Source organism: Rhododendron vialii, chromosome 9a (genome assembly GCF_030253575.1).
Source record: "Rhododendron vialii isolate Sample 1 chromosome 9a, ASM3025357v1".
Lineage (NCBI taxonomy): Eukaryota > Viridiplantae > Streptophyta > Magnoliopsida > Ericales > Ericaceae > Rhododendron > Rhododendron vialii.
The window spans coordinates 32,944,851-32,962,451 of NC_080565.1; the positions used below are offsets into that span (position 1 = coordinate 32,944,851).

At 38.0% G+C, this 17,601-nt stretch overlaps 1 protein-coding gene across 1 annotated transcript; it reads right to left on the reverse strand.

Moving 5' to 3' along the window:
• Nucleotides 1-2,199: 2,199 nt before the first annotated feature.
• On the reverse strand, nucleotides 2,200-15,926 carry LOC131301182 (serine/threonine protein phosphatase 2A regulatory subunit B''beta-like). The gene is made up of 13 exons (XM_058327342.1): nucleotides 15,470-15,926; nucleotides 11,374-11,616; nucleotides 11,122-11,227; nucleotides 10,907-11,006; nucleotides 9,209-9,314; nucleotides 8,899-8,989; nucleotides 7,432-7,573; nucleotides 7,007-7,154; nucleotides 6,768-6,877; nucleotides 5,185-5,341; nucleotides 4,388-4,513; nucleotides 4,100-4,264; nucleotides 2,200-2,816 (listed from the first exon to the last, which is right to left on the reverse strand). The coding sequence occupies exons 1-12, from the start codon at nucleotides 15,617-15,619 to the stop codon at nucleotides 4,124-4,126; spliced, it is 1,620 nt and encodes a 539-aa protein (XP_058183325.1). The 5' UTR covers nucleotides 15,620-15,926; the 3' UTR covers nucleotides 2,200-2,816; nucleotides 4,100-4,123.
• Between the last annotated feature and the right edge of the window lie 1,675 nt (nucleotides 15,927-17,601).

Genomic DNA, 17,601 nt, shown 5'->3' on the forward strand with positions numbered 1-17,601 from the left:
ACTCAGAAGGTCAGTGACATCGGATTAGAGTTAATACCTAATTAATTAGGTATTAATGGTTTGAACTCAATTGATACCTAATTAATCTTTCCTAAAATTGTACAGTAGAATTTAGATTTGTTGAAACCTTATTGTCGGGTGAACTAAATTAATTTGTGACGTTAAACATATTAATTTTGACTAGCACATTCCTTACTTTGAGGAATTTTGTTGAAACCTCATTGTCGTGTGAACTAAATTAATTAATTTGTGACGTTAAACTTACGCATACTTTGAGGAATTTTGTGTCTTTGAAGTTGACGACTATACAAATCTATTCAAGTATGTAGTCTTTTGGATCGGGGGGCGTGCTTGCGCACCTAGTGCACAGCACGGTGCTGTACGATCTCAACCGTCTAAAAGTGTTATGGATAGTTCAGATTTTAAAAAACTTTTCCGGGGACCCCGAAAAAATTTCATTTTAATTCGGACTATTGATTACCGAAATGAACGGTCCAAATGGTGCACAACACACGCTGCACAGCACAGTCCCCGCTTCCCTGTAGGACCGTTGGAAAATCATGAAGTCACCACGTATCACCTAATTACAGTAAAATTAATGCGTAATACTTGAAACTTAACCTACATCCAAAAGAAATCCAATTGCTTTATTGAATGACCCTTAAAAGATCATCCGTGTAAATCATTATAAATTCGTAACCTTAAGAAATACATATGACTGTCACATCCCAATGATTTTGGATTGTATGGATGCTTGATGAAAATAATCAAAAAAGGTTCATACTGGCTAAATGAGTTTTTTTTAACGCTAGATACTATTAGACAGTCAACGATTCTTATTTGCGTTTGTTAACTTTAATAGTTACATTTGAATCACCTAAATCCCATTACAATCTTACTATGACGATTGAAATACTATGACGATTGAAATACGGTTACGCTCAAGTAATAAATAAGTCTCATTAAATTACAAATAATTGGTCGTGATACGGGCTTGATATTGGACGGTTTAAGTGGCGGTCTTGTAGGTGGCATTTGTTAATCAAATTTCATGATAGCACGATATCTATCGATATCGATTAAAAAGTACTCCAGAAATTTGAAACATATCATACACTTCTCAGTAACTACTTCAAGTGTGACCATGATCGTTGGATACGCATATTCCACCTCTAGGGGAACAATATGCCAAGAAGGCCCAAGGCATGATTGAGCCGGGAGGCTGAGCCTCTAGTGGTGTTCCAAAGAGGACTAGGTCTCATAAGATTTATTCAATTATGTCATACCATACAATAAGTGCTTTTTTTCTCCATTTTTTTTTTTTAAATAACCAAATGTCCGGGACTAGTTTGCACACTCCTCGACTAATTCCAAAACCCTGAAGGTAACAAACGGCATAATCCCTAGAGACCTCAAGGTTTGAAATATTTGACCTCCATAAACATAGAACATGTGACATGTGCTTAATGCCAGGAAAATACTTGTTTTGATTTGAAGCAAGACTTCCTCGCGATCTATTAGTCAAATTAAGTCGTTAGTACCCTGCAAAGTATGGTTCGTCAAATAAGTGGTGCCCAGCACCCTTCTCCGCACACGACCCAGTAATTTTTCATCAAAAAAGGCAGCTGATGTTGAGGATGAAGACGTAGTTCATACAGAGGTAGTGTGATTGTATCAAAGTACATCAGAATCCAGCTAATTCTCACGTGAAGATCTGATTGGCTGATTCAGAAAGGGACCACGTGCCCTACAACCTTACACCTATTGGTCCATTGATTGTTCAGTGACTTCAGTCCCAGCTGACCAATCATTTTCCTTGGACAAGTTTTTGTACTACCACTCATCTTTCTATTTTTCTCTTTAACTCCTTCAGTTTTTACAGACTTCAAGAATAAAATCTGAAATAGACCACAAGTGGAGTCCCAATTGCCAAGAATGAAGGATGCCAGGCACAGAATTATAGGGCAGCAACCAGTACTCACTGCATCGAGCTGAGTTCAGAAGAACGTAGAGACTCCCGTGTATAGCTCAAAAAATGACAAGAAGAAGATTATACCTTATGCCAAACTGAAACAATTGTCCAGAGGTGTACAGGATTTCCAGTGAAAGGGATTAATAGATCGAAGGGAATGGAGAAGTTTCAATCGTCATCCTAATGATAATAGTCTCATTAACTCGAACTTCCGACATTCACCAAGATCTCGAAAAGGCACATTCTTCTCATTAAAAGATGAAGAGAGAACTTTCTTGGAAATAAACAATCATCATCCTAATGGTAACAACACATTTGACTTTGAAAATGAAAAGAAAAACTACAAAACAAATCCGGAATAAATATCTATCCAAAAGACTGAATTGCTAAGAAAAAAAGCGGCGATAAGCAACCAAAATCAATGACAGCAACCCAATACTCACCACATTGAGCCGCATTCAGAAGAACACAGACAATCCGACATATAGCTCTAAAAAATGACAAGAAAAGAAGCCATACCTTATGTCTGAAATAAAAGAAATGCAAATACCGCATGATTGAACTAATGTCATGTGTTACGGATTTACCAACTATCACCTATAGCTTTCCCCTGCCAAATCAGTCATCTACTTACATGTTGCCGGCGTAAAACAGCACCTTTGAACAGTTGTTGGTCGTGGAGGACTTGTGCAGATCAAATTGAAATTTCACAAGGCCAACTTCAAAGTTTTCTCAGGTGGATTTGAAAGCTTGCCGAGCCCGTTCAGTAACTAATCCACCAAAATTACTTGACATGTCAGGCACCACCAGCTTGACATGAGAATTCATGGCTTCTTCAAGACACCTGTAGTTCAATACAAAAATAAGATACAAAAATGAACAAATAGGGTTCATAGTTCTGATTCAGGCACTTGTTCTCCATCATTCAGGTAGAACCGCTACTGTTCCAAGGGAGCATATTCATGCAACATTTCGTTTATTCATTTATAACTGCATTTTAATAACCGTCTATTATTTTGTTTTTGCATCACTACTTTTTTGAGAAGTAGAACTACTTAAAAGAAATGCCAAAACAGGGCACCCATGTACCAAGAAGTATACGCCCGAGGCCCCGAACTAAAACCACATCATCCATATTTGAACACAATGCCCAACAAAATTCCTCAAAACTAAACGGAAAAGAAAAAAGATACCCTAAGCAACACACGCGCGCACACAAAAAAGAAGAAGAGGGAGTGACCATCATCCCCCTCATAGAGTCAACGTCTTAACGATACTCCCAGCATTCTGAATAAGGCATCACTCGCTCAACACCAAGATGTGTAAACAAATCTAAAATCCCTTCCGTCACAGGGCAATCAAGAATAAGCAAATCTTCATCATTTCCTGTTCTCTTCACAAAAATTACCCCTCCGCATAGACCCCAAAAATGGTTAGGATGGTATACCTAGCAATTTGACCAAGCAAATAAAGTCACTTTGATTGGGGCACATTCTTTTCCATAACCGTCACTAAGTTTTTAAGACTCACCCACCCCAACAAGATACTCAAGGCATGATTCGACTGAAGAAAACAATCTCAGGAAGATTCTCACTAGCACAAGAAATATTGTAATGCACACTACTAAGGACATAAGAGGATCAAGCGATCTGGTCACACGCGCCGTGCCAATTTTTTTGGGGGTTGAAGTCCTCTATCTGAAAGTTGTTTTCATCACACTAATTTGTGGAGATTAACCATTCATCTTTGGATTCTGATAGGCATGCCATGTGCACATGCAATTATGGACCTCAGACAAGGTGGCAAGATCTATCAGATTCGGTGGTGGTGACTCGGGAACCTTCCACTGTGCTTGTATAAAGAGATGAGGAAGAAACATCCGAATGAGTGAAGGCAAAGCTGCAAGGACTCGAAAGATTTTCAGGACAGGCTTTCACTAAATCTGGCATGAAAAGCCGGTTAATTATAAGAAGTGTGGGTATATGGATCAGAGGTGGTGCCCCCTGGCCCTTGATCTAAAAAAAAACTAGTTTGGTCATTCCACATTTAAAGATCAATATTCAGACAAATGGAAAAGATAACCGTGATAAAATCCACAGAAGCAGTATAATTCCCAGACGTCCTCACCTTTAAGACCTTACCAACTTGCTATCAAAAAGGGGCCTCAAGTGATTCATCCCAAACATCTCCACTTCCATTGGAAGCATCTTCAGCATCTTCTTCCATTGAAAGCCTAATATATTCCCTGTGGGCAAAACGATCCCACTCTGTCAAGTTTGGATTCTCCCGCTCCTGTTCGAAATACAACATCACTGGGTTTGTTAACAAAACAGGTACAGCAGTTTCGTAATAACAAACAATTCTAATTCCTGACCAAAACAATTGCTGAGAATGTATTGAAACTATCTTGCATACCTGACGAATCAGAAAAGGGTCCCGAGTTTCAAAGGCCATGAACTTATTCAGGTTAAAAAGAATATTGAAAAAGCTTCCGGAAAGTTTACTTCCTTTCAAGTCACTTAGTGTAAAATACTTGTCATTCTGCAAGGAAGAAGGCAAAAGTGTCACACTTCCAATAGCATTGTCAATCCTTTAGTTCGAGTAATTGGGGATTTTAAGAGCCCAATCTTCACCGCATATTTATACCAACTTATCCCAGAAACAAATTCGGACCAGGGCATATTTTACATTACAGGAGGCTGTGATAAAACTTTGCTTTCTAATCAATGCAACAGTTCAATACTAGTTCAATAACCAAAATGTGCTTTAGTATAAAATGGTTTGTGTATGACGGAACTGGAACTACTAAGCGTACGGAGGAAAATGCAGGAATATCAAAAATTCAGGTCACAGGAACTATTTTGAAAAACCATGATCATCAACCACCCAAAAGAAGGTTACAAATTGGGGACTCGTCTATAAATACCTTGTACAGAGAATTCACAATAATCTACAGTGTTCAGAATTACATGATAGAACACCAATTCCCCCCATCCCTCTTAATAAGAAAGAGCAGACCATGTTGCATTCCATGACTGTTTAAAATTACCGTAATAAATATGCAAGTCAAATTCATAAGGGAAAGTAATTACAGTGGCCGTCTGCCGAGGTCAACATTAGAAAGGTAATTCATATATAGCTAGTACACAAGAAATGAAGAATCAAAACCATCACTAAACAGATTCAGAAATAAAATTTAGTAGAAATTTAACCTCAGGCCCAATCATATCAACTATCTGACACAGAATATCCTCAAATAGCACTGGCTCTTGGGCCATGCATTCCATTCGATGCAACTGCTCCTCATAAAAGAATTGCATTTCATTCCTTGTCAAAATGCCATTTCCATCCAAGTCTATACACTTGAACCTGATTGAAAAAAATGCAATGTCAAGTGCAGCAGATGATAAACCAGAACCAGAAGGTTTGGCAAGTTCTCTAACAGTGAATTCATCGACCTTCCAGTGAGACTACATTGAAAACAGAATCTCAAACAAAGCAGAGGAACAAAAAAAGAGGCACAGACACTATATATGTGGAAGTAACACTCTGGTGATAAGCTTGTCCTGTAAGACTCCCTTGTGAAGACACTAAAATCTTTTAAGGTGCCCTGGTTTAAGTTTAATCTCCTCCGTCTAAAGTTGCAAGTATTAGAACTCAAGCATTTAATTTAAAGGATCGTTCTTTCTTATTCTTTTAGAAATGAGAAGAAAAAATCTGCAATTAGGATCAACAAATTATGTTCTCTGTTCAAATGCATAAAATGCAAAACTAAAAGAACCATTGTTACATAACTTAACGCAGCATATTGGCTACTAAGTAAGAAGTAGGCCCTGCCTAGTCATCCATCCTTGAAGCTATTTAGACGCTATTTCAACTACGCATACATTGTTAAAACATTGAGGTTTAAAGGGGTGGTACATGAAGACTGGAGAGAAAAAAGAAAATACAAAACGTTGACAACACATGAAACTGATTCTCTAAGTGATGAAAGTCTATTTTTCTTCATTTTTCTTATGGTTTGCTGTGGTAGTCTACTAGTCTCCACCTCATCCCTTATTTCCTAAAGGTTTATAAAGAAAGGACATAGGAGTCAGAAGGTTTTTTTTAACACTTCCGCCTTCTTAATACTCCCCAAGCTCCCATATCAATCTCTAGCATTTGAGAGCAACTCGCCGGAATGCCCAAACAAGCCTCCACCGACGGAATAGCATATGCCATAAAGCCAAATGCCAATGGACTATGCAAATAAAGTCGATCCATATGGATTCCTCATCCCTCTTACATATGATACACCATGGAGAATGCATATTGCAAATAGGTCACCTTATCAGAAAGATATAATTAGTTACACGACTGTGATTTGCCAAATCCCACTACTCAACACATCTCTGCGGAATGCAACTTTGCTTTCAAATTATAAAGAAAGAAGGGTTCAGAATTGATACAGCAGCAACAATATTATAAGACCCAAGGCACTTATGGCTATATGTATGTGTGTGTGTGTGTGTGTGTATAATACAATATATATGTGTCATGTGTGTGTGTATTCATTTACGAGAAGTTTTATGACCACTTATAATTGCCTACTTGCTCAACCAGAAAAAATATTATCCAAATACAACGAGACAGGTTATCTTGACAGGCTGATTATTTGAATATCTCCTCAGACTAAATGTTTCCTTCAAAAATACCTTGAGATTCGTGCAGTTCAATGATTCATCAAACTCACAGAGTCAACGTGGCGAAAATATGACTAAAACATCCATAAATTGATTTATGAAGGCAAATATACCAGTACTCGAGACTAGGCTCAGCTGACTTATCCTCTTCCGATAGTATGAAGTAAACAAAATCTTCATATCCCATCTTTCCCTCAATAGTACTCGTAAACTTTCTCGGGACCTGAGTTGATATGTAAGCATTAAATTGAAAAAAATAAGAATTAGATTAAGCATTTATGGATAGAGAATTCTTTTGCACAAAGAAGGTTGTTTAATCTGAGCAAAATAGCATTATATGCACGACACAAACCTGGGAAAATATTCTATCAACGATCCTGTAGGTAAGTGCATGGTTGCCATATCTAATAAGGTTCTCTTTATCAATCAAGAAATCATGATCTGTATCCAGCTCCCAAAACTTGCAGTATATGACGTAGAAGTGTTCATAAGAGAAATATCTGTAAGAATTTCATGCAATAGACGAGCAAAAATAAGCAAAAACAGTTTTAGAATGTGACAACAAACCAGAATCTGTTTACAGGAAATTTACATGTTTTAATTGAAAGAAATGGACTATTTCCTTCCAGGAAAATAAAATTTAAGGAGAAAACCTGGTATCATGGATGTAGCAGCAATAGTATGAGAAAGGCCAGACTTATTTTCATTTCATAAGACAAGTTAGAAACCTCACCGACGACTTTTTTCCTAAAAAGCCACTTTCGTTTGCTAATGTACCTTAAAACTTTGTTGATGTCTTCCTCTTCATCTGCATGTTGCATTGCACCAATTAAGTTTCCACGTTTCAGCTCCCTCAGAGTAAGATGACCATTTCCCAATCTATTCACGTAGTAAAATATTCTGTACACTACAGTTTCAGCTGGACAATTGAAAAAAAAATATGGTTAAAATGCATCAGACAAACATGCCATTGCTAACAAGTACTGGTAAATATGAAAACATATCTCGAAAACAATTAAGCCTGCAATATCCGCAATGGGTTTTGCTGGATATGAACCAATGAGACCACTCTTCCCTTGACTAGCAACAATCAAAATGACGATGAGAAATATAGGAATCAAAGGAATCTGAGACTAAAAGCATCACCCAAAAAGTAATACACAGCACAAGCTAAAATTTATGTGCAAACCAAGATTAAACAGAAACCAGGTCAATAATCAATACAGAATTCAAGGAAACTTTGGAAAGAACAATCAGATATGTTGTCTATAAGGGTAATCTGCCTCATGGTTGAGTGCTGCAATAAAAAGGTATCATTATTCTCTTAACTCTGATGTACACATGATGAGCAAATGTGCATCCAGACCTTTTCTTTTTTCATACATGATGCAACATAGAGATACAAATAGGAGGAACAACAGAAGTGGGAGAGAGAACAAAGATTTTCCAATAATCAAATTACATTCATGAACCAAAGCGAATGTCGCTTCTGCCTGGATAGGAGGTAAGAGGGTGGCTGGCTTTTATAAAGGAGTATTTCCACCTAACTAAGAAAAACAAAAAAGGCCTCACAAAGAACAGCCCAATGCAGGGGGCTGTAATAACAACTGCCTATCAATTTTCACGTACCCAATTGGGATATCGTAAGACCCAAGACTTGATCCCTAGCAGTCTGAAACCATCTGACACTAAAGGAAATACACCACTATATTAGAAAAGATGCTAAGAATATCAGAATGACTCATTCGAAAATCTTTATGTTAATCTTGCATAGGTTCCTTCACCTCTTTCAGGTATGCTGTATGAGAAGAAAAAAGTCGAAGGCTAGTATTTTAACAATTATTATGTGCTAAAAAATTTTACTAAATCCGCCCAGATCTAAGTTCTAACTCACAGGTAGGCTAGACAAATTTTGGCACAGTGAATCTAGATATATCCAACTAGGATACATTTGATTTATGGCGTCTTCATGCAGTACCAAATCGTGAGTGGGCCAATCACATAATGATTTTTATTGTGCACGAGGTTAATGAATAAATGAGTGCCATCTACACCTACAACCAAATTTGTATCAAACAAGACAAACAATTAAACTAGAATTTGCAGAGAATTAAATCTTTGAAATACACACCATGCATAAGACCTCATAAGAATCAGAAAGAAACAATATGGCCAACACTGATATCAAGGAAAGCAAACAAAATCACACTAAAAATAGAAGCTATAGACTGATAGGCAACATACCATATCTATCTTGAAATTCAGGCGTGCTCTGCAAGAACTCCAACCCTGGATGAGTCGCCAAAAGTTCTCGAAGCACAGGTTTGAAGTCATCCTACAGTCAGGTCGATAAATCCATTCAGGAACAGAAGAACTCAAATTAACATTCACGCACTTAAATCATGTATACAAACGAATCTCTTCTGATGGCATAGCCACCTGACAAGTGCCACAGACACAGTACACACAAAACCATATCGATAAAAAGATGGCTCTTAAATTCCTCATAGATATCAAAGGGAGGAAAAATAAAAATATTAAACGCAAAAAACACCTGGGTAAGGTATTTGAGATCTGGCTGCTTTAAGATTGTAAATATTTGAGTTGCAATATCTTTAGTCAACATGTTGCCATTGACCCAATAATCAACAAAAGCATCCCTGCATGTTAGTAAGCAAATAAGAACAAAAGCATCCAACAGCAGATGAGAATATCACGTGGCAGCAATCATCAATTACAACTTCAGGAAAATCAGCACTCAAAAACCAAATAGCACTTGACGCACATTCTATGACACTCCATAATTATCAATTTGGTTGCCTATTCTATAGTGCCCCAACAATACGCAGTATAGAATAATAAAAAAATGAAATAGATTTCCTGAACCCCAAGACAAACTTTCAGAGATTTTTCTTTACACAGGAGCCCAACCTTGAAGCGCTGACTGTGAAAGCAAGTTTAGCTAGAGGTGGCAAAAGGGCGGTTGGGTTGGTTTTGGGCGGGTTGATACGGTTCACGGGTTAGATGTGGGCGGGTTAGATATGAGTGAGTGAGTGGATTGGATTTGGGTGGGTTGCCTACCCATGAACCCACTTTGGGCCCAATAAAATGCATGCCTCTGCTTTGGACACAATTTGTTGGGAAAACCAAAGGGCTCCCCTTTGAGTTCCCTCCGCACAAAAACTCTCTCTCCTCTCTCTTTATAGTGTATATCCCAACTTTCTTCTTTAGTTTTGCAATTACAACAATATACAGACTTCTTAGGAAAGAAGATGCAAGGGAAATCCCATGGTTCCCTCTCTCCGATTTTTCTCCTCCTCTCTCAATCAAACTCTTTAAGAGAAAACAATAATAGGCAATCAAAGCATGAAAGCAAACTCGTGGACGATAGTGGACAAAGAGCGTGACTTTGTTAGTTAGGAGGTTATGACTTTGTTAGTCAGGAGGTTATGACTTTGTTAGTCAGGAGGTTAAGGCTTGATTTGGAATGGTAATTGAGTGCAAGAGGAAGTTATATGCATTGAGAGAGAGAGACGCATCAGCTCCAATTCTCATTTTGATCCTCTGTTAAGATGTTTCCATGTTCTTAGATATGACACACACACACACACCCACACATTATAGGTATATAGTTGGAGAGAGAACATAAAAGTTATAAAACAAAGCCAATGATTGAAATTAAGCTTCCACGTACATTTAAGACAGTTCCAGCATGGTTCTAGTAACCCATAGTTTGAAAATTATTAACCCATTTAAACCCATCTATAATGGGTTTACACAGTGTGACCCAATTACAACCCACTAAATAAATGGGTGAGTTGGGGCGGGTTTAAAACAGGCGGACACGGGCAGGTAATTGGGTTGGAGTTGAGATTGCCACCTCTAGGTTTAGCGATTCCACCTTACTAGAGATTTTACCGGAGCTAAGTTCCGATGTACCGGATAACTGGAAAACCACTTATGAAGGAATTTCATTTGGGAACCTAGGTTTTCCAGATCTATACATTATGGGAGCGATGGACGAAGTTTGTGAGCTTCCACATACCATATAATTCGCTTACAGAAATGCGATCTTATATATGATTATACCTGTCAATATCCTCATCCATACCCTCATACGACATACATACCCAATGATTGATAACCCAAAAACTCAAAAACACACTGATACATGAGTTCAAATTTGTCAAAATTAAAAAACAGATCACATCGGAAGAAACTAGCACTTATTAATAAGACACAAGGTGCATACCTTGTTACAAACCCCATGCACTCAATGTCAATCCTTCTAAATAAGGCACTAGAAATGAACGATGGCAGCTTGCAGATTTCCTTCGTAACTAGTTTAAACTCTGATATCCAAATTAGAAGTAAACATAGATTAATGGCATACCCCCCCAAAAAAAACCAAAAATTCTAGGATAAGAGGACTATCTTATCAACAATGATATACAATCTATATCTCACCATGGATTTGTAGCCCGTCCAAGTGACCATAGAAAAACTGATTTATTCTGAACAAACATCGTTCTTTAATCTCATTTGGAGGTGGACGACCATTTTGAAAGTAGAACTGCAACAGTTGCAAGCATTCCACCCAAAACGCATCATGGTTAGTAGCTAGCAACAAATACAAATGGCACCACGCGAAGAACATGGTAGAGGTAGCATTTCAAGCAAATATGAAGAGAAAAAAATAGCATTCAAAGACTAGCTGACCTGAGGTATCAATTCTTTTACTGGCTCATTGACTAATTTTAGAGGAGAACCTAAAGTAGATGGCCCCACTCGCTGTCTCACAAAACGTGGAGAACCAGATGAACTTCTTGGTGAAAGTGGAGGTGCACTGCCAGCAGGAAACATGGAGGGTAATGAATTACTTGAAGCAGCCTTTGGGCTAGATGATGTCCCAGTGACATTCAAGGGAACACCTGTCTTTGCATTGTGAAGCAACGATTTCACCTGCACTCAAAGATGACAAAACAAACCTTTTTTAAAACACATTGCTTACCATACTAACCAAGAAAAGAGACGGGAAGTGAAGAAAAAATGCAAGAGAATATAAAAAGTATAAAACGCATCCCTTCTCAGAAGGCGAAGTTAGAGCATACAACTGAGTAGTTTTAGTTTACCTGCCAATGGCAAGCGCAGATTGTGTCTAAACTTTCTAATAAAACCGACATGGGAATGGAGAAAATATAAGAACACCGCATAGCAGATGAGAGACTGCACTTCCATCACTAAATAGTTATCACCAACAGAATAATCTATGATGAGTAATATCCTTAATCTCTAATAGATTTTTGGCTTATTTAGACATTTGCATTCCTATGAAAAGGATGTTAATACAAGCTGCCATGGTATCAATGAAATCTTGCATACTCTTTTCCTTGCATCTTCTGAACTTACACCAAAATGGAATAAGCCAGATACTCATTTAAAATTTAAATTCCAGCAGACAGTTAAATGATATTTCAATGCCAAGCAAAAATACCACCAAGTTCCTTTCTTGCACCAAAGCCACCTCTAATCAAATATCACAATTCTTATGGTTTTCTTACCAAATCTAGATAAATATCACCATCAAAAAATCCAAATTACCTTACCTCTCAACCCCGATCACATCAATCTTGATTCTATGCCCACAACCACAATCATGATCCACCACCAATAATATGCTTTCACAACCATCGCAATAGCCATTCCAACCAACATCACCAGCATCGTCGCAGTAATGCAGTAACACACTAGGTCACCAACTCAACAACTCATCACCACCATCCTTCACGTGAGTGTAAGAACATTTCTAGTAGGTTTTTCTAAAGCATATATGAATACTGAAAGAGAAAGAATTCCAAAAGATCTTAGGAATCCTAGAATGGGATATCATCAAACCAGCAACAAATTGGAAATCTGAAAAACAAGAATTAAGGAGGACTCTAACATCTGATCAAGTCTATATCATCCAACCAGCAAAAAATAAAGGTGGATGCTAACCTAGCTAAGAATAAGATCTCCATTTTGAAACAGAGATTCACCTCCAAGCCTAATCCTTTAGCCAAAAGTTATCTAGTACATCCCAAGTACTAAATTCTAGCACACTTTCAACAGCAAAGAAATTCCTCCTCTGAGGTGTCCTCGACTCCCTTGATCCTTCGACAATAAGATCTTTTTTTCCTTCAATTAAGCAGCAATAAGAATTATAATAACAAGCACAACCTTTATGACTATCACTTTGGCATACCTTGGATTTCAATGAGGAAACTCACATATCATTTTCAGGCAATAGAAAAAATTCCTCATGATCCTGTAGAGTTCTATCATTGATGTGCATTCTTTAGCTCAGCTCAAGGCAAAACTGTAACTATCCTTGATTGGACAGGTAATCAGCAATTTCAACCATGTGTGCATGAAGACCTTCTATCTTTGGATTAGATGCTATGAGCTTGGTTCACCTAAGGACTAGCACTTGCTTTCTAACTTCTTCATTACTTGGTTTCGGTAGGCTAAGAAGCATGGATACGGATACAATACAATACAGAAACGCAGATACGTGATTTTTCCAAAAACTAGGATACGATACTTTGGGGATACATTGAATATAAAAATAAATAAAAATAAAATTTCATTAATGATTGAAGTTTTCCATTACCCAAATTCACCATTTCACATACCAAGCTAAATAAGACGAGAGAGAGAGAGAGAGAGAGAGAGAGAGAGAGAGAGATGACAGACGAGAGAGAGAGAGAGAGAGAGAGAGAGAGACGAGAGATATATATTTCCGTATCGGTATAGATATGCCTGTATATATATATATATATATATATATATATATATATATATATATATATATATATATATATATATATACGCGCGCGCGCTGATACACAACGAGAGAGAGAGACGAGAGAGATCGTCGTCTTTTTTCTGCCCTCGTTCTTCTGTTTTTGACTTGTCCAGGGGGAAATACATATAAAGTCCTAATTGCAGTTTTGACCCCTATATTTTAAGTAATAACATTTCTAACCCCACGAGTATCCAAAACGTATCCATAATGTATCGGGATACCAAAAATTAAATCTGAAAACAAGATACTCTAAAAAAACGTTTCGGATATGTATCCGGAACGTATCCAAGTGTATCCGTATCCGATACACATACGGTATGTGATACATCGCTTAAAATAGAGTATCCGTGCTTCATAGTTGGTAGGTATGTGGCTTTTTTGCCAAGTGAAGGGACTGTCGGGACCTGTTTCCTTTCATTTTCCCCAACTCCCAAGGTAAAATACAAGTTCCTTCCTGATGCTATTGAACAAAGTAAAGCTACTCCCATATTAAAACAAAAATTCCTTCCTGAGGCCTATTCAACTTAGGAACGCTTTCAGACCACTAAAAATTCGGGATTCAAACTCGTTAAAGTTTTTCCTCTCAATATTAACTTAAAGCTGTACTTCAATCGTAGCTACTAGAATTGCCAGGCTAATTGCCATGCTATAAAGAAACTTATATACATTCCTCGGTCATGGTTTACTTCTGCTTTCCTATTGTGCCTTTTTAATCAAGCAAGCTTAACTAGTTAATCTTTCCATCCCTCTTTCATCCAATAAGTTCATTCACTGAAATACATGAACTACAATCACAAGCTAGTCTCACTTAGACTCCCATTAATAACTAGAAGATGGTATAAGAACCAAAATCTGAGAAGGCCACAGGGAACTCATTTGTTCAGAATTCAGATACCATAAAACTCGAACATTTCTGAAATCCATAAATGCACCCTACCAGTCATCTAACTTTACATTGCAGGTACATGTGTCTTTCATCTCCATTTTAGTTTCTGTGTTTACTGGTTTCTTTAAGGCTGGACAGAAAGTGACGCATATCCAATAGCCTGAGAACCGCGTGAACATATCAACGATACTATTGTAATTGATAAGGTACACTCTTAAGAGTTAAGACCATTTCCAAACCTAAGCCACGTCATGGCCAACCCAAAAATTGGCACAATCTCTCAAAAGACCGTCCAACCGTATGCCAGATCCATTTCTGAAAAATTGCTTTCCCAAATCCTCTTTATATCTATCTACCGATATGTCCCACAAAAGTTCTCCCACAATGTTTGACACAGGGTTTAGCTGGAAGGAAAATGTGAGAAAAATGGAAGGACAATTTTTCTGTGCTTAATATTCAATCTTGCCATTTTCTCTCCTCTTTCCTCTGAAGCCAAACAAGGGGAGGAAATTATTTTAAACCTTCACTTCTTTTCCTTTCCTTTCCCTATGTTCCAAACAAAGCCAAAGTTCCTGCATCTACCTCTTCACTGGTAGGTACCATAAAAACTAAGGGTGCAAACAAGCCGAGCAAAGCTTTGTAGTGTTCGAGCTCAGCTTGTTGGCTAAACAAGCCTAAAACTTGAGCTCGAGCTTGGCTCCGTCGTAAACGAGCCAAGCCCGCTTAATTTACTTAACGAGCCTCTTTAAACAAACCGAGCCTATATATACAAGCCAAGATTTTGCAAGCCGAGCCAAGCTTTTTAAGTGTTGAGCTCGGCTCGTTTAGTAAACGAGCCTAAAATTTGAGCACGGGCTCAGCTCGATTACTAAACGAATCCGAACCAAGCCAAAGCTGTTTGCGAGCAGCTTGGTTCGTTTGCAGCCCTAAATTAAACACGGCTCAAGCCAAAAAAAATCCTCTCACAACCTCTCTCTAAACGTTGGAGCAACATTACCAAACCGAAAAATGACTCTGGCTTAAGAAACCATTGGACCCATGTAATTGAATTGCTCAAATTCATTCGAGGAAAAGGAAATTACCACCAAAGCGGTTTCGGGGAGCGAGAGCCACTGATCGAACATCTTCCTGGCGACGTCCGGGTTCGATTTGAGCGCCGAGGGAGACACCTCCGGAATCTGCAGCAATTCGGCCTCGAAACACGCCACGTCGCCATTGAAATCCACGTCCATCGCCCGAAAACAAAAACAAAAACAAAAAATTCAATCTCTCATCCAAACAGATCGTCGCGGAGGTAGAGAGAGAAACCCTAGGAGTTGGATGTGTCGGAGGTGTGCGAAAGAGAGAGAGGGGTTACGGTGGAGAGAGAGAATTGAGAGGTCGAAACCCTAGGAAAGAGAATGGGGGGCGGGGTGGGTGTTTGTTTGTTGAATTGAAGAGAGAATAGAGAAGCTCAATGAGGACGAAGGAGGACACGTCCGTGCAGTTAGAGAGAGAGAAAGAGAGAGAGAGGCCTGTGGCTGTGTAAATCTCCGGTCTACGTCACGAGAGAGGAACGTGAGTTGGTAATTCAATTGCGAGAAAGCCCCAAGAGTTCTACTTTAATAACGAGTTAAACCTTGGGTCTTTAAATTTTAGCGAATCGAACCCTGGTCTGTTTTCGTTTCCGTAGGATAACAACGTAAGAGGAGTAGCACTTTTAGGCTTCGTTCGGAACTTGGAGAAGGGAAGAGAAAATATGAAAGAAGATGGAGTAAAATAACACGGTGAAAAACAAGAGAAAAATTTAAGAAGATATCATAAATTGGATCAAGTACCTACACGTATCGGATTAAGCAGATTTTTCATGGGGTCATTCAGGATCCGAAGTGAGGCCCGCGTGATGGTCGGTGCCGTTAGCATTTTCAATATTAGAGAAGTGTATAGGAACTAGTAATGAATTCATTACTTTACATAATTAGTTTTGTGCACTATCTGTCATTATCTGGTCAATATAAAATTTAAAATGGGATATATTTGTCTCGAACTCGTATTTATCAATATTCGATCAATTTGAGGTTTGACACAGTATATATCTACACGTTAAAGGAAAAACATTTTTCGGTGTTTATTAGTAAAACAGAAAACATAAGATAACGAGAAACATATTCCAACTAAAAAAACCAACAGAAATCAATCATTTTGGCTGGAAAATGTCCCTTCAAAAAAATGTGAAAAATGATTTCCAAAAAAAGCTCCGGAAATCATTTTTTAATGGACGACTCCATGTTTGCCACACCCCGACTCAAACTCAGACCTCAGGTACTCTTTCTAATCGTCCCCATCTCCCTCATTGCTTTCTCTTTCTCTTATCGTCCCTCATATCTCTCTCTCTCTCTCTCTCTCTCTCTCTCTCTCTCTCTCTCTCTCATCGTTTCCCTCTCCCTCATCGATTTCTCTCTCATCGTTTCCCTATCCCCAATTGTCTCTCTCTCAACACTAATGGTTTGATGCGGTTTATAAGTTAGTTATAACCCTAGAATGAATACGAAACTCATACCTATTTTCTTTTCCTTCAAGAACTAGAGCTAAGTGTTAAGACTTGTAGGTAGTTGTTTGCACCACCACCAGATCCTGATTTGCTTTTTGACCTCTCTCCCCCATCCATTTTGACAAGAAAATCTTGATTTTCTAAAGCTCCCCATAAGGTGTTTGTGAAAAATCCCTTCAACTAATTATTACTTTATTACAGATTATTCTTGCAAAAATTCTAACGGTATCATGAATAGAGCAGTTTGCAAACTTTCATAGGATATATTTTTTTAAATATATACAAAAGAATAGGTATTTTGATCATTTTTTTGTCCAATTCGTGTTTTTTCATGTCAACCGAATAATATAAAACGTTTTCAAGAAAACATTTTCAAGCTATTTACAACCAAACACCAAAAAACATATCGATCATTTTTCGGAAAAATGTTTTCATTCCGCCCGAAACGAACTGAGCAAATAATTATTTAGAGAAACGGGAAAAAAGAAGGTTGTTGACTTGTTGGCTTGTTGCTACTTGCTGTTGTAAACGAATCGAGCTTTGTCGAGCTCGAGCTCGCTTGTTTAATAAACGAGCTAAAAATTTGAGCTCGAACCTTAACGAGTCAAGTTTAGTCATTTTCTATACGAGTTTATTTAATCGAGCCGAGATTTTATCGAACGAGCCGAGCTTCATTCGGCCAAT

Coding starts and splice junctions, on each gene's coding strand:
- LOC131301182 (XM_058327342.1), bottom strand. CDS start 15,619: ATGGACGTGGATTTCAATGGCGACGTGGCGTGTTTCGAGGCCGAATTG. Junction 7,155..7,431: donor GACATCAACAAAGTTTTAAG/GTACATTAGCAA, acceptor AAATTCTTACAG/ATATTTCTCTTATGAACACT. Junction 4,265..4,387: donor ACCCTTTTCTGATTCGTCAG/GTATGCAAGATA, acceptor TATTTCGAACAG/GAGCGGGAGAATCCAAACTT.